Source organism: Caretta caretta, chromosome 3, assembly GCF_965140235.1.
Source record: "Caretta caretta isolate rCarCar2 chromosome 3, rCarCar1.hap1, whole genome shotgun sequence".
NCBI lineage: Eukaryota > Metazoa > Chordata > Testudines > Cheloniidae > Caretta > Caretta caretta.
The window spans coordinates 99347540-99365651 of record NC_134208.1 but is presented as its reverse complement, the minus strand read 5'-3'; the positions used below and the strand labels follow the sequence as shown (position 1 = coordinate 99365651).

At 44.3% G+C, this 18112-nt stretch overlaps 2 protein-coding genes across 4 annotated transcripts in view; both read right to left on the bottom strand.

Annotated features, from left to right (window-relative positions):
• Nucleotides 1–18112, bottom strand: part of LAMA2 (laminin subunit alpha 2) — a 476685-nt gene that overhangs the window by 380365 nt on the left and 78208 nt on the right. The gene's annotated exons all lie outside the window — the stretch shown is intronic.
• LOC142071421 (uncharacterized) lies at nt 11292–13477 on the bottom strand. Its single transcript, XM_075126193.1, has 2 exons — nt 12588–13477; nt 11292–11999 (listed from the first exon to the last, which is right to left on the bottom strand). The coding sequence occupies exons 1-2, from the start codon at nt 13168–13170 to the stop codon at nt 11848–11850; spliced, it is 735 nt and encodes a 244-aa protein (XP_074982294.1). The 5' UTR covers nt 13171–13477; the 3' UTR covers nt 11292–11847.

The following is an 18112-nucleotide window of genomic DNA, read 5'->3' as shown; positions in this document are numbered from 1 at the left end:
GAGACTCCTGAGACTTTGTTTGTGGCAATTCTTGCCCAAATTACTGCTAATTCTGTATTGATTGTATGCCTTTTGTGCCTGCTATTTCCTGTAGGGGTTGGCTCAGGAGCGCTTTCTCCGTTACGAGCCCGAATGACATATAACCTATGGGAAAGATTGGCTTCAATAGCAAATGTTACCCACTTTTGTTTATCTAATTCTGTAGCAGCTGGAGAATTGTTGGGTACATGCCTTATTCCAGTATGTCATCACCCTGAAGAAATAGGGAATGAGACGATGCTCGCTGCTTACGCGAATCTCTCTTCCCAATACTCTGGTATGGCTAACTGGGGCCCGGCCAATTATACTTTGTCTCACACGGCCATATCCCTCCACACACCGTACCCGGCCGGGGCCAACAATGTCACCTGTGCACGTGTGGTTAACTGCACTAGTACAAGGGTGCCCTTGGGCTGTCGGCAAGTTTCTCAACCCTTTTTAAATTGTTCCCACGCCGTAAATGTTTCATACAATTATGGCCATATCATCCTACCATCAGGATGGTTTTTTACCTGCGGTTCATGCACCTTTAATTATATTCCTGCAAATTTAAGTGATGGCACCCTTTGCTGTCTTAGTAGAATGACACTTATATTGCCTTTTGCTGGTCAAAAACATAGTAGAAGAAGTGTACCCCTTTCAGATGATTGTATTGCAGATGTTGAGCTTTTTAGTCGTGCTGAGTATACTGCTTTAGCGGTCTCTATTGTTGGGGTCCCCGCGCTTGCCATTTATACAGCCAGAACTTTAAATAACCTGGCATGCTTTGCGGCAAAGGCAATTAATACAACATCCCAGGCAATTGCCCTACTTAACACAGAGCAACACGAATTAAGGGATGCAATTTTGGATAACAGAGCAGCCATTGATTTTTTGCTCCTGAAACACCATCTAGGCTGCTCCACGTTTCAGCACATGTGTTGCTTTAATTTAACTGATAATAGTCGCTCCATAGAAACTAGACTGGCCGAATTGGCCAATCTTACAGCACACATACGCCAAGATCTGGGGTTTGAGGGCTTTTGGAATTGGCTTACAGGGTGGCTGCCCTCTCTAGGATGGCTGCGACAACTTTTCGGTTATGCTGTGTTTGTAATTGTTGGGCTTATATTTTGCTGCTGCTGTATACAATGTATTCCCTCCTTGCTAAGGCTTTGCAGAGATCCGCCCTGGTAGGCTCCCCGAGTTATGTCCTTGTCTGTCCGGGAGTTGAATCACTTAGAAAAGCAAATTGATGGCTACCATGAGATGGCTGAGCATAAATAATAACAAAAGGGGGGATGAAGGGTTCATGTAGCGTTCATGCACCTGGAAACAGTCAGGACACACCCTGACTGTTGTGTAGGAGCAATGCACACATTGCTCTGTTCTGTCCAAGGACATGGACCATGAAAACATGGACCATCTGGGAAGTCAAAATAAGGACATCAGCCATGGGAAGCTTCCTCGGCTGAAGCTCAAGGCCTGAGAATAAAGATTGTAGTAGATAGAGGCTAGTAAATAGGAATATTAATCAAAGTCATATTATTTCCTTTGTTGATGCCTTTTGCGGTCGGTTGGGGTATGTGATGCGCAGGGGGGAGAGAAATAAAAGAGGTGGAAAAGCTGACAGGAAAGATCCCATCAGCAGACCAGCCTGCTTGCTTGCCTAAAGCCGTGTCCTGTCTTGTATTGAACCACCACAGGTTACAATAACCAGGGACTTGTCTAAGGTGCCAATAGTACTAGGACCTGACAGCTGAGGGGCTGCACTCAGAGAGACCAAAAAGGTGTCAGAGGTGCAGCTAGCCCTGTAACCATGACACATGGATTTACAGCACCTCCTCCTCATGGGAAAGGGTTCATTCATATAAAAGCATATCCTGATAATTAAGAAATGGCTGGTATATAATTGTAAAATAAAACCACTTGTACAGGAGCTGTACCGCAACTTGGACCATTTTTGCCCTCAACCTTCAGTATCATTTGTCAACAGATTGACAAACTTCAGTATCCAAATCAGCTTTGATGCTTTGAAGAACATTTAGTTTCCCCTCTCACACCAGGAAGTAATGACAGCCCTGGCACATTACGCATACTCACTGGTGTCAGATAATTTGTCAGTAAAATTAATATGAACATTGCAGGTGACAAGAATGTTCATGACAAAAGCAAGAGAACAAAAATAACTAGGCGCTTATCTTCAGTTCTAATTTCAATCTGAACTGGTTTGCATCGTCCCCTTTGACTCCAACACCTCGTTTTTTGTCTTTCATACATCTGCGGACAAAAGTCTGGTTTCCTGACAAAAGTTTCTACAGAATTGGTTTCAAGTAGTTTCAGAACTGTCCATAGTATCTGATCATTAAAGTTGTCACTGTCTGCTCTGAGGTGAATAAAACCCACGTCTATTACACTTAAGTTCCATCCTCCTTTATTTCAGGTGACAAAAATATCAACTAATTATCACAGCCAATTTCCCTGCCAATCGTACCTAGTCATGGTTAGGGTAGAGACAGGATTGGGATGCGTGGCACTTGAGCCATAGATTTTGCAGGCAACAGATAGTCAAAGGCAAAACCATAAAGTTGCTTCAGATACATTGATCACTTAAAACTGTACACCAGAATGCTCTATTGTTTTATACCCAGGAAATTTTGTTTTTGAATGGTAATCCCTTTCTCATGCTTATGGTACCATGTTGCAGGTTGTCAGACCTCATCAAAGGCATTTGCAGTCTTCCCATTTCTTATTTTTGGAGACAAAAGTAGGAAGTTTGCCTCATGCCTTTGCTTACAGCTTAAGGTGAAGCAGATGGGCAACATCCACTAGATATTAGGACCACTTCATCTACTGAACCATTTTTTCTATCTCCTCAAATACTAAGCCCAGCTTGCTATGCCATCTGTGATACGTCCAAGGAGTGCTCTGCTGGTCTGTGCTTTAGTGTTTGTTGGCATTCTCTAGAAAATATTAGATAATATGCTGCTCTTTCCACATGACAGTTCCTTCCATCCCAGGCACACAGATGTCCTAGAAAGATTCCTTGTCATTCCTCATTGATTTGGTCCATCAGTTTTCAACAGCATTCACAGATGTGATGATATATACCATATTATACAGCATTCTATGTAATTCTAATGGCAACCATCTGAAAAACTGATTTTCTGGTTTTTAACACTAACATAATACTTTACTCTTAAAGCACAATGGTTTCTCAAGCATCTTTCAATGAAGAACTATTTATCAAGTAACTAATATATTTCTAATTACGCAACTGATGTACTGGAGAGTAGTAAAAAAATCCCTTGAATATTTTTTATCTTCCCTGTCTCATTCATTTTTCTACAGTATATTTTAGCCCAATTGTTTACATGACTGACCTTTGTATGCATCTTAACAAGCCATGCATAACTTCTGAAGATTCTTTGAGATCTAAACAAGTCTTTTATGCCCTGATGGATAACTTAGCCTTCTGCAACAAACCAATGGCAAGTTACACAATATTTTTTAATTTATTTTTATTACTACTACTAGTAAGGCTCAAAATTTCAGAACAAAAAGAAAAGGAGTACTTGTGGCACCTTAGAGACTAACCAATTTATTTGAGCATGAGCTTTCGTGAGCCACGAGCTGTGGCTCACGAAAGCTCATGCTCAAATAAATTGGTTAGTCTCTAAGGTTCCACAAGTCCTCCTTTTCTTTTTGCGAATACAGACTAACACGGCTGTTCCTCTGAAATTTCAGAACAGTAATCAAGGGTATATTCACAGTGCTTCTTCCTGGTTGCATTCTCTCTTTACAGAATATAGAAATACAATATGGAAATGAGGCCGAATTCTACATGTTTTGCCCCATTGAATTAAGACCAGAATTTCAGTACAGTTTTATTTGGTTGACCTATAATTCCATGACCTTATGCAACACAGCAAACTTAAAATTGCTTTTGGAACTAATATAGTCACAGGAACTGCATTAATATTCCTTTAGAGGTTATTTTATATCATACAATTTATTTTGTGGAACGCTGGAAATTTAAGATTTTTACAGGTTGCTGGAAACTTGACAGTGTTATGCTTTGAAATACTTTTTTAAAAGAAAAATATGAAGAGAGTATTGGTTTCATGTGATAAATTGCTCAGTTTTCACCCACTTAAATTAAGTTTCGATAGCATCACTTGTATCAGAAAAAGCAATAATATTTCATTTTCAGGATGCAAAATAGTTTCAGAATCAGCAATAAAATGAAGCAGGCCCTTGATGGGGATACATATATCTATAAGGAGGCCACAAATCTGTCAGCCTAGACACAAGGGGAAAACACATTATGGAGTACAATCTTGAACAATCTGAATGCTACGAAGATATGCAATAAGAAGGACAAAACCCCTGAGACTGCAATTTTTCACACCAATTTGGATGGGACTCAGCTGTACTCATGGTGCTCTGGATAGCTCTGGTGGAATCAGATTGCCACATCTTTCAGGTCACAGACATATTCATAATTGGAAGTCTCTTGTGTGAGGTGGCATATTTGTACTGGTTTGTTTGCTGTACTGGTTTGTACTGGGGTGGTTTGAGATATTCACTTTGTGTTGTCTTGTCAGAATTTGGCCCGTAAGTGGCGATGAAATAACAAAGTGTCACCCATTATCCAGAACTTTTCTTCTGTTGATACAATAAATACAAGTTCAGTTACTTGGAAAGCAATTTTCTTTTCTATAGTCTCTTCATTGCTCTTTTTTATGGCTCAGACTCTTACAGTGTTGCTAACCTTGAAAATCATGAATCAGGCCCCAAAACAATCATAAGATTTTAAAAAATAATACATTTTGGATTCTTTTTATTTGCCTGCAGGATGTTGAGCCTTCAGGATACATTCAATTCGCATTTTCAAGAGTTTTTTTACAATCATGACAACAAGAAAATTACTTTTTAAAAAAAATGGAATCTGAAATTCTCACATAATAACCTCCAGGAGCTGGGGTTTTAAGAAAAAGTACCAAAGCAAGAATCTCAATAAAATGAAGAAAGTTGGTAACACTGTTATAACAGAAACCTATCATACCAATTTTGTGAGACAAATGATGGTAATGCAGTGAAATATTGCCTTATAATAAATGAATACCTTTTAAAATCTTCAATATAAAATCTTCTCTCATGGAAACGGGACGCAAGTATCATGTCAGCACTGGCATTTGTTCCAAATATTAAGCTGGGTAACATACAGTGTATGTGAAATATAATTTTAATAAAAGATATCAGATGTATAAAAATCTATTGTTTATTCCTTTGGGCTGAGATATTAAGTATTTTACTTTTGGTCTTTGAAGCCAACAGCTTTGAATGAAGTTCTCTTATTGCTTTAACAAAACCCAGATGTTAAAAGATTTGGATGTTGGTAAACACTACATCATACACTCCATGCGGTTTGCCATTCTTGAGACCAGATTTGCTAATATAATGGAGACTATTAATAAAAATGAATAACATTAGCCCCCAAATTAAATTATCAACTATTCTTGCTCAATTGAATAAAAATGAAGACATCCCTTGCCGCTCCCCCCAAACTGACAAAATTTCCCAGGGCTTTCAAATATTTATGACAACAAAACCAGTCTATATTATGCACACATACTGTTGTTATAGTTTATATATTATTTACATAGGACTACCAGTTATGATATTATATGTTTCTCCCCAAAGATTTGTTTGAAAACCCAGAAAGGAATAACCAAAAACACCAGCCATGTAACCTTCAATTCTAATTTCTCTTTACAATTGCTTTAAAGTAGTAACATAGCTTTTAGACTTGTCTATCTTGACAAGTTTACCTTGCCCCTTGACCTGCACTGAAGAACTTTGGTGCAATCCTGATGGTATCTTGATTGTAAAAAGCAACGCATGCTGCCATTGGAAAACTCAAATAAAGGTTGATATATGATTTATTGCTAGACTCACACGGGCACATGTTCTGAATATATGGAAAGAGTTTCTGTCCACAGAAATCTCTAAGTAAAAATGGGCTGTATAAACTGATATGTGGAACATCCTCCACTCTGAGAGAAAACTGCAATAATCCACAGTGGGGGTGGCTGCCAACACCTGTTGAAGAGAACTAAAAAGTTTCTTTCTTTTGGGAGGATGATGTGGTGGATTTCAGCACAATATGGTGTCATATGCGGAAAGCGGCTAATGCATTTGTAACTATTTAATGCTTAAATAAATGTGTTCCTTAGTGTTATAGATGATGTGCACATACTCCACCTTTGGCTAATGTTCCTCTGTGCATTTAGAAATCTGGCATCTCTCCCATCTCTCAGAGGGGTGGGTGGGAGGGACGTGTATAGTTCTCTCTCCATCTGTTTACCCCATGACCCTGCAGCTTCTGCTCCCATCGGAGCCCCTCTGCAGGTTGTTACCGGGGAGAGAATTAGAGCCACAACAGCACATGGGTGTCTCCAGTTAGCTCTTGCCTCCAGGATGCCCCAGAGCAGGGGCTCCAGCTCCTTTCCCTCTCAGACACACACAAATTCCTGAGCTCTCTGCTTCCTTCTTCCGTCCAGTAAAGGCAGCAGCCCCTTCTAGATCAGGAGTTGCTGCTAGTTGTCTTACTGAAAGGAAGCAGGGAACAGACCATGAGGCACTTGCCATCTGGCACTGCCTTGGGGTACTGACCAGGATTCCAGCTCACCAGCAGAGATGTTCAAAACCTAGGAGCACTCGCAGCCGTGCCATACACATGCAAGTTTACACCATCCCATTGGCAGTCTCTGAGCACGTCTACACTTAAAACACTGCATCAGTGCAGCTGCACCACTGTTGCACTTTAATGAAGATGCTCTAAGCCGACAAGAGAGAACTCTCCCATCGCCATAATTAATCCACCTTCCTGAAAGGCACTACGTATGTTGGCAGGAGAAGCTCTCCCATAACATAGTGCTGTCTAAATGGGGGGGTTCGATCAGTATCACTATATCGCTCGGGGTGTGGATACTGATATAGGTCTGTAGTGTAGACCAGACCTCAGTCACACACTGCATTTATGCTTATTACAGCAATCTACAACCTACTAATCCTCCTCTCCAGTAAAACTAGTAACTCAGACCTAAGAGAAGCAAAAGCTGTTTTACTGGAAGGCAGAGAGGAGCAGAGCCCCTGTTTCTTACAAATTCATTGGCCCCCAGCTCCAGCTCCTTTTACTGCCCCTGTGCCCTAGCTTCTCAGGAACTGGATGCTTCCTGCTCTCTCTCTCTCTCTTGCTCTCTCTGGGAGAAGCAGCAGCAGCTTAAGCCAAACAGGAGAACTGATGTCTGTTTTCCTGCGGAAGTGGACCAGGGAGCAGAGTAGTTTGAGCTACTAGTTTTATTACTTGATTTGGAGGTTCCCGTATGTGCCAGCTCTCCCCGGGTCCCAGGAAAACCACTCCCTGAGACAGGTTTTCCTAATCCAGGATGGTGCAGGTCCCACTTAGGTTGGTAGCAAGTAGATGTTTATATTCTTTGTGGAAGTTTTCCATGAGAGAGGATGTGCAAACCAGTATAATTTATACAAACCAGTATAATTTAAGTAAATAAACCCACAAGTTCTACACTAGCACTATTCCAGAAAACAAAGGGCCAGCATTCAATAGATTCGTAACCAATGGTGGCTGGTGCCTTTTTTTTACAGGTGAGGCACAAATCACAATTAGGGTATGTCTACACTACGAAATTAGGTCGAATTTATAGAAGTCGGTTTTTTAGAAATCGGTTTTATATATTCGAGTGTGTGTGTCCCCACAGAAAATGCTCTAAGTGCATTAAGTGCATTAACTCGGCGGAGCGCTTCCACAGTACCGAGGCAAGCGTCGACTTCCGGAGCGTTGCACTGTGGGTAGCTATCCCACAGTTCCCGCAGTCTCCGCTGCCCATTGGAATTCTGGGTTGAGATCCCAATGCCTGATGGGGCTAAAACATTGTCGCGGGTGGTTCTGGGTACATATCGTCAGCCCCCCGTTCCCTCCCTCCCCCCGTGAAAGCAAGGGCAGACAATCATTTCGCGCCTTTTTTCCTGAGTTACCTGTGCAGACGTCATACCATGGCAAGCATGGAGCCCGCTCAGGTAACCGTCACCCTATGTCTCCTGGGTGCTGGCAGACGCGGTATGGCATTGCTACACAGTAGCAGCAACCCCTTGCCTTGTGGCAGCAGACGGTACAGTACGACTGGTAGCCATCATCGTCATGTCTGAGGTGCTCCTGGTCGCCTCTGTGAGGTCGATCAGGAGCGCCTGGGCAGACATGGGTACAGGGACTAAATTTGGAGTGACTTGACCAGGTCATTCTCTTTAGTCCTGCAGTCAGTCCTATTGAACCGTCTTATGGTGAGCGGGCAGGCGATACGGACTGCTAGCAGTCGTACTGTACCATCTTCTGCCGAGCAGCCGTGAGATGTGGATGGCATGCAGTCCTTCTGCACCGTCTGCTGCCAGCCAAAGATGTAAAAGATAGATGGAGTGGATCAAAACAAGAAATAGACCAGATTTGTTTTGTACTCATTTGCTTCCCCCCCTCCCCTGTCTAGGGGACTCATTCTTCTAGATCACACTGCAGTCACTTACAGAGAAGGTGCAGCGAGGTAAATCTAGCCATGTATCAATCAGAGGCCAGGCTAACCTTCTTGTTCCAATAAGGACAATAACTTAGGTGCACCATTTCTTATTGGAACCCTCCGTGAAGTCCTGCCTGAAATACTCCTTGATGTAAAGCCACCCCCTTTGTTGATTTTAGCTCCCTGAAGCCAACCCTGTAAGCGCCCCTCCCAGCGTCAGAGCAATGGCAAACAATCGGGCATCTGAGAATGCTGTCCAGAGCAGTCACAATGGAGCACTCTGATGGGGCTAAAACATTGTCGCGGGTGGTTCTGGGTACGTGTCGTCAGGCCCCCATTCCCTCCCTCCCTCCGTGAAAGCAAGGGCAGACAATCATTTCGCGCCTTTTTTCCTGAGTTACCTGTGCAGACGCCATACCACGGCAAGCATGGAGCCAGCTCAGGTAACCATCACCCTATGTCTCCTGGGTGCTGGCAGACGCGGTACGGCTTTGCTGCACAGTAGCAGCAACCCATTGCCTTCTGGCAGCAGACGGTGCAATACGACTGGTAGTCGTCCTCGTCGTGTCCGAGGTGCGCCTGGCCACGTCGGCTGGGAGCGCCTGGGCAGACATGGGCGCAGGGACTAAATTTGGAGTGACTTGACCAGGTCATTCTCTTTAGTCCTGCAGTCAGTCCTATTGAACCGTCTTATGGTGAGCGGGCAGGCAATACGGACTGCTAGCAGTCGTACTGTACCATCTTCTGCCAGGCAGGCAAGAGATGAGGATTGCTAGCAGTCGTATTGTACCATCTTATGCCAGGCAGGCAAGAGATGAAGATGGCTAGCAGTCGTACTGTACCATCTTCTGCCGAGCAGCCATGAGATGTGGATGGCATGCAGTCCTTCTGCACCGTCTGCTGCCAGCCAAAGATGTAAAAGATAGATGGAGTGGGTCAGAACAAGAAATAGACCAGATTTGTTTTGTACTCATTTGCCTCCTCCCCTGTCTAGATCACACTGCATTCACTCACAGAGAAGTTGCAGCGAGGTAAATCTAGCCATGTATCAATCAGAGGCCAGGCTAACCTCCTTGTTCCAATAACAACGATAACTTAGGTGCACCATTTCTTATTGGAACCCTCCGTGCAGTCCTGCCTGAAATACTCCTTGATGTACAGGCACACCCTTTGTTGATTTTAGCTCCCTGAAGCCAACCCTGTAAGCCGTGTCGTCAGTTGCCCCTCCCTCCGTCAGAGCAACGGCAGACAATCGTTCCGCGCCTTTTTTCTGTGCGGACGCCATACCAAGGCAAGCATGGAGGCCGCTCAGCTCACTTTGGCAATTAGGAGCACATTAACCACCACACGCATTATCCAGCAGTATATGCAGCACCAGAACATGGCAACGCGATACCGGGCGAGGAGGTGACGTCAGCGCGGTCCCGTGAGTGATCAGGACATGGACACAGATTTCTCTGAAAGCATGGGCCCTGACAATGCATGCATCATGGTGCTAATGGGGCAGGTTCATGCTGTGGAACGCCGATTCTGGGCTCGGGAAACAAGCACAGACTGGTGGGACCGCATAGTGTTGCAGGTCTGGGACGATTCCCAGTGGCTGCGAAAATTTCGCATGTGTAGGGGCACTTTCATGGAACTTTGTGACTTGCTTTCCCCTGCCCTGTAGCTCATGAATACCAAGATGAGAGCAGCCCTCACAGTTGAGAAGCGAGTGGCGATAGCCCTGTGGAAGCTTGCAACGCCAGACAGCTACCGGTCAGTTGGGAATCAATTTGGAGTGGGCAAATCTACTGTTGGGGCTGCTGTGATGCAAGTAGCCCACGCAATCAAAGATCTGCTGATATCAAGGGTAGTGACCCTGGGAAATGTGCAGGTCATAGTGGATGGCTTTGCTGCAATGGGATTCCCTAACTGTGGTGGGGCTATAGACGGAACCCATATCCCTATCTTGGCACCGGAGCACCAAGCCGCCGAGTACATAAACCGCAAGGGGTACTTTTCGATTGTGCTGCAAGCTCTGGTGGATCACAAGGGACGTTTCACCAACATCAACGTGGGATGGCCGGGAAAGGTGCATGATGCTCGCATCTTCAGGAACTCTGGTCTGTTTCAAAAGCTGCAGGAAGGGACTTTATTCCCAGACCAGAAAATAACTGTTGGGGATGTTGAAATGCCTATATGTATCCTTGGGGACCCAGCCTACCCCTTAATGCCATGGCTCATGAAGCCGTACACAGGCAGCCTGGACAATAGTCAGGAGCTGTTCAACTACAGGCTGAGCAAGTGCAGAATGGTGGTAGAATGTGCATTTGGACGTTTAAAGGCGCGCTGGCGCAGTTTACTGACTCGCTTAGACCTCAGCGAAACCAATATTCCCACTGTTATTACTGCTTGCTGTGTGCTCCACAATATCTGTGAGAGTAAGGGGGAGACATTTATGGCGGGGTGGGAGGTTGAGGCAAATCACCTGGCTGCTGGTTACGCGCAGCCAGACACCAGGGCGGTTAGAAGAGCACAGGAGGGCGCGGTACGCATCAGAGAAGCTTTGAAAACCAGTTTCATGACTGGCCAGGCTACGGTGTGAAAGTTCTGTTTGTTTCTCCTTGATGAAACCCCCCGCCCCTTGGTTCACTCTACTTCCCTGTAAGCTAACCACCCTCCCCTCCTCCCTTTAATCATTGCTTGCAGAGGCAATAAAGTCATTGCTGCTTCACAGTCATGCATTCGTTATTCATTCATCACACAAATAGGGGGATGACTACCAAGGTATCCCAGGAGGGGTGGTGGAGGAGGGAAGGAAAATGCCACACAGCACTTTAAGCACAGCACTTTAAAAGTTTACAACTTTAAAATTTATTGAATGACAGCCTTCTTTTTTTTGGGCAATCCTCTGTGGTGGAGTGGCTGGTTGGCCGGAGGCCCCCCCACCGCGTTCTTGGGCGTCTGGGTGTGGAGACTATGGAACTTGGGGAGGAGGGCGGTTGGTTACAGAGGGGCAGCAGTGGCAGTCTGTGCTCCAGCTGCCTTTGCTGCAGCTCAACCATACACTGGAGCATACTGGTTTGGTCCTGCAGCAGCCTCAGCATTGAATCCTGCCTCCTCTCATCACACTGCCGCCACATTTGAGCTTCAGCCCTGTCTTCAGCCCGCCACTTACTCTCTTCAGCCCGCCACTTACTCTCTTCAGCCCTCCACCTCTCCTCCCGGTCATTTTGTGCTTTCCTGCACTCTGACATTATTTGCCTCCACGCATTCGTCTGTGCTCTGTCAGTGTGGGAGGACAGCATGAGCTCGGAGAACATTTCATCGCGAGTGCGTTTTTTTTCTTTCTAAGCTTCACTAGCCTCTGGGAAGGAGAAGATCCTGTGATCATTGAAACACATGCAGCTGGTGGAGAAAAAAAAAGGGACAGCGGTATTTAAAAAGACACATTTTATAAAACAGTTGCTACACTCTTTCAGGGTAAACCTTGCTGTTAACATTACATACATAGCACATGTGCTTTCGTTACAAGGTCGCATTTTGCCTCCTCCCACCGCGTGACTACCCCCTCAACCTTCTCCCCTCCCTGTGGCTAACAGCGGGGAACATTTCTGTTTAGCCACAGGCAAACAGCCCAGCAGGAATGGGCTCCTCTGAGTGTCCCCTGAAGAAAAGCACTCTATTTCAACCAGGTGACCATGAATTATATCTCACTCTCCTGAGGATAACACAGAGAGATAAAGAACGGATTTTGGTTGAATGCCAGCAAACATACACTGCAATGCTTTGTTCTACAGTGATTCCCGAGTACGTGTTACTGGCCTGGAGTGGTAAAGTGTCCTACCATGAAGGACGAAATAAGGCTGCCCTCCCCAGAAACCTTTTGCAAAGGCTTTAGGACTACATCTAGGAGAACCGCAAATGCCAGGGCAAAGTAATCCTTTCACATGCTTGCTTTTAAACCATGTATAGCATTTTAAAAGGTACACTCACCAGAGGTCCCTTCTCCGCCTGCTGGGTCCAGGAGGCAGCCTTGGGTGGGTTCGGGGGGTACTGGCTCCAGGTCTAGGGTGAGAAACAGTTCCTGGCTGTCGGGAAAACCGGTTTCTCCACTTGCTTGCTGTGAGCTATCTACAACCTCCTCCTCATCATCATCTTCTTCGTCCCCAAAACCTACTTCCGTATTGCCTCCATCTCCATTGAAGGAGTCAAACAACACAGCTGGGGTAGTGGTGGCTGAACCCCCTAAAATGGCATGCAGCTCATCATAGAAGCGGCATGTTTGGGGCTCTGACCCAGAGCGGCTGTTCGCCTCTCTGGTTTTCTGGTAGGCTTGCCTCAGCTCCTTCAGTTTCACGCGGCACTGCTTCGGGTCCCTGTTATGGCCTCTGTCCTTCATGCCCTGGGAGATTTTGACAAAGGTTTTGGCATTTCGAAAACTGGAACGGAGTTCTGATAGCACGGATTCCTCTCCCCAAACAGCGATCAGATCCCGTACCTCCCGTTCGGTCCATGCTGGAGCTCTTTTGCGATTCTGGGACTCCATCATGGTCACCTGTGCTGATGAGCTCTGCATGGTCACCTGCAGCTTGCCACGCTGGCCAAACAGGAAATGAGATTCAAAAGTTCGCGGTTCTTTTCCTGTCTACCTGGCCAGTGCATCTGAGTTGAGAGCGCTGTCCAGAGCGGTCAGAATGGAGCACTCTGGGATAGCTCCCGGAGGCCAATACCATCGAATTGTGTCCACAGTACCCCAAATTCGAGCCGGCAACGTCGATTTAAGCGCTAATCCACTTGTCAGGGGTGGAGTAAGGAAATCGATTTTAAGAGCCCTTTAAGTCGAAATAAAGGGCTTCATTGTGTGGACAGGTGCAGGTTTAAATCGATTTAACGCTGCTAAATTCGACCTAATGTCCTAGTGTAGACCAGGGCTTAGTTATTTCCTCCCCCACCCAATGTATAACTTAACAGCTATTAGAAAAGGAGGACTTGTGGCACCTTAGAGACTAACCAATTTATTTGAGCATAAGCTTTCATGAGCTACCGCTCACTTCATCGGATGAACTAACATGGCTGCTACTCTGAAACCTGTTAATAGCTATTAAAAGTCTACCTTATTAATAGTGAAGCAACAGCAGGCAGACCTGGGAGCTGGAGCTATCACTGTTGGCTCCTCACACACATCCATTAGGCCTGCCCCATGAGGGAAGAGGGCCAGGGAGGTACAGGCCCCATCTCCACCCCCTGCAAACACTTCGTAGCCCAGGCTTAACTGCTACAGTCCAGCTGTGGTCCCTACCAAGCAGTGGTTACCACAGCAATACCCTTACAAAGTCACTCTTTGGCATGGTAAAGTGCTCTGGTAATGAGGCAGCTTTGTGAGGCACAATTAGCTAAACCAAGATTTGAGTGGCACCCACCACTTCAATCTTCAAAATTTCTAGTGTTGCATTTGGCTACTGGAGAGAGAGTAAGTTGTGACATTTACATCAAATCATAATTTGTCTCTAAATCCGTATATACTTATCAATTTAAAAAGAATATGCAAAATGTATTTTGTAGTTTTTAGGAAATCTTGGTTAGGCTGTGCCTCCCTTTCCTGAGCTGATCAGCCAGCCCTGTTTGTAATGAAATATTTATCTCTGAGCCTCCCAAAATCATTAGCCGACAAGGAACTTTCTGAGATGCATGCTCTTGAAGTGTGTCCTCTGACATCCTTCCACCCAGAGGTTAAAGGAGATTGAAAGAAAAGGGGGGAGAGCTCACTACACCAACCAATGAGGAGGGGGAGCTACGCACGGGAGCATGGTCTGCTTGCCCAAGTCAAGGCAAGGAAGGGAGCTCTCATCCGCTTTTAGAAGAGGAGTGAAAGCTGCACTTCCCCCTTTCCATTACTTTAACACTCACCACCGCCATTTTCTAAAAGGTTTTGAAAGCATGGTTGAGATTTCATCCTGTAACACACGAGGCTAAGTTTTCAAGGCATTGTCCTAGGCTTTAGATATGCAGCTCTCATTGACCCAAATTCAAGTCGCATAGCTAAAAACCTGCACAGCATTTTGAAAATTTACCCTGAATGTCACCCAGACCTCTTCATCTTGCCAATTTAGTTATGTAAAAGTCAGCTAATGGATTATGTTGTGTGTGTCTATATCTTGAGGATTATCTTCAAATGTCAGAATCCTTTGACTGCTATCTGACAAATATTTACCATTGAATATATTTCTGAACCGGAGATCAAGTTAGCTCCGATAACTCCACCTGCCTCCTGAGAAGAGGGAACCCTCAGAACCGGATCAAAATGTGAGATTATATAAACTCAGTTTTACTGTTCTGCAAAAGCATAATTGCAGTTGCCATTACTGGTCAGAGAAACAGAGATTTCTGAGCCCTATCATGAGTTTCTGCATATGCAATGGATACAGCATCTACTGCCCAGAATACAGATGTTAACTTGCATCTGAATTGTTTGTTTATTGTGTGAGGGAAGGGCTCTGACATTATTTATAATAGATACACTTTTAGGGTATACAAAAACACATTTGGCTCTGCATAAGGGAGTATGGCAACCTTTAGCAAGGTGTCTCAGCTGCCTTTCCAGTTTTCAAATGTCTACATTGTTTTGTAAACATGTTTGTAAAAACTGCTGTTTGGTTTTCACCAGACTGTTGATTTTTTGGCAGGCAGTACTATTGACAATAGCAATTAATTTACTAATCATGCATAGAAAGATAAAACCGTGACACCATTTTGGTTTCAGTAATCCATGATGAAGTACATGGTAGAAATGAAAATAAGGGAAGTAACATCCATGTATGAACAGAAATAGGCTTACAAAAATAACAACACAAAATATGTTGGTCTGTATTCAAACACACAGAGAATGAACAAGATCCCAGCCCCATCCCAGCAATCCTTAAAAGAAAAGATAATCCTCATTAGCAAAGGATTTAACCCTAAACATTAAGCAGCATAAGCTGCACAGCCATTTCACATGTTCTATCTGGTAGCAGCACTGTCAGTCTTAACTGGTCTATATTTTAGACCTGAGCTCTTCAGATGAGAGCCTACAAAGGCATCAATTTCTCCCAAATCTGTACAAGCAACTGACCTATTTTCATTCATAGGGATACATTTTGCATTCATGACCACACACATGTAACAGACATAAATCAAAAGGGGATGAAATAGGTTATGAACAAGGAGGGGGCAGGGAAATGAGCAGTACGGTACTTACAGAGTACTACACGGTGATTTACATCAAAAGAATAAAATGTGATATTCTGTCTTTGCATATGTAATAAAAACAGGTAATTCAGACCCGCCAACTAATTATTTTGCAGAATATTCTACAGAAGGGAGCAAGTTAGAGACTTTCTAAAGAACAGTGACATAGTCATGCTTTTATGTTTAACACACTATAGTGCTTCAAAATGTTTGAGTCCCAAGGTTTAGGAATGCAATTTGTGTTCCATAACAGTAACCCAGGTACCCCCTGCTAGCCCTACAGAAATGAAAATACGAAAAGAACTCATCAAAAACTTGGTTGTCTGCAGCAAGTGACTGATTCTTGGGTTTAAACTACAGTGTAATTTGAAAATGGAATCCAATAGCTTGAGGTTAAAACATCCTCATTGCTCTCTGCCCCAATCTGTTTCATTTTAATTGACATCTAATAAAAAACGTGTTCAGTTCTTTCCTCGGTGAGCTGCTTCAGTAACTACATAAAGCTTCTTTTCCAATCACTGGAGAAAGGGTTTCATATCAGAGTTGGTTAGCTTTGGACAAACAGTACAAAAAGAAAAATAGTGCCGAGAAATAAAACAGTGTTCAGAATAAGAAGAATGCTTTCTACTGAGCAAACAGGAAAGTCTGGTGAAGGATAGTGGGGGGAAAAGGGACCCTTGTGAAGACGATTATTGTTTGTTTATTTTACAGAGGATCCCAGAAATACCACTATTGGGACCTATGGTCTCCTATTCTGTAGGGGAAGTACAGAATCCCCCAAAAGAAGAGGAAACAGGTTCATGTACCAGGTTCATCCCCTGTAGTCTACCCAGAATCCCAGAGTCAAATGTGAATGCTTGTGGTTTGGTAGTAGGGGATAGAGCAGCCAGTCTATGCAGCATTCTGTCCTCTGAAGCTGGCGGAAATACTACTGGCTGAACCAGCAGGAATTATCACTGCTCAAAACAGTATTAATTCCTACTCTTTACTGTCCCCTCACCATGGGCAAGGTTACTAACAATGAGAAAGGTGTGCCAAAAATGGCATTCATTCTTTTCTAGAGAGTCACGGTAGGGTTGGAGCTTCTTTTTCCTGTGGATCCTGGGGGGGTTGGAGGCCTTGCTCTCCATTCCCTCTAAGGCCAATCCAAGCCCCTAATCCTGTTAGAAGCACTTGAAGGAAACTCCACATAATAACCCTGACTGAGTTCTTGGGCCCTCTGTTCCCCTCCTATGTGTTTCATCATGTGACGGTACAATATGGGTCACAGTGTGGGTCAGGGGACTTTTACCCACCTACAGGCTTATAAATTAGCGCAGTGGTGGGCAACCTTCGGCCCGTGGGCCACATGCGGCCCATCAGGGTAATCTGCTGGTGGACCGCGAGACAGTGTTTACATTGACCGTCCGCAGGCATGGCCGCCCGCAACTCCCAGTGGCTGTAATTCTGTTGTAGGCCCCAGACATAAAATTCACACATGTGCATGGAGCTTTCAGTGACTTTAATGGGAGCAATCTATGACCATCCAAAGGTAGAATTTGACCCCTAAAAAGGTACATAAAATCTGAAGGCTGGAACTAATTCTTAGTGACCTTTACTCAAATGTAAAATAGGCTTTTACATCAGAGAAATGTAGGGTGGAATATTCAAAAGTTCTCAGCATTATTGAAATATTTACAATAAATTCTTTGCCAAGGGTCAAAAGTGAGTACATTGTAAAATTAATGCAGCTCCCATTGATTTACAGTGTTCAACATTTTGAGTTGTGTTCTATGGCAGTTCCCAGGAAAGTACATGTTCCAGCTCCCCTGCAATCATTTGTTGCACATGACCCAAAGTGACAGCATCAGCACATCATGACTAGATGCACCTGGGTTGGAATGTGTATAATTATAGGGAACTGATAAAGTTAGCGTGTTTTACAAAAACATATAATAAATACAAGCTCAGGATTTCATGCTGTGTTTTGAGGGAATATGGGCATGAATAAAGGGTGGGACTGGGATTTGTCTAATAGGAAATGAGCACCCAAATGCACAAGGCAGCTTTGCTACTCCTACCCAGAGTATTTATTTCTGTCCTCAGGGCAAGCATACTGGTCATACTATTCACATATCAGTTCTCACACGGTATCCACAGTCACACTCTGCCCACTATGGCCTCCCAACCAACTAAACAAACACTGTTAGTAACAATAGAACACATGTGACCCCCTCTGCCTGTAAGCAAGAACAAGAGAAACATATCAATTATTAAAGATGGCATGAAAGAAAGGGCAAACAACAAATTAA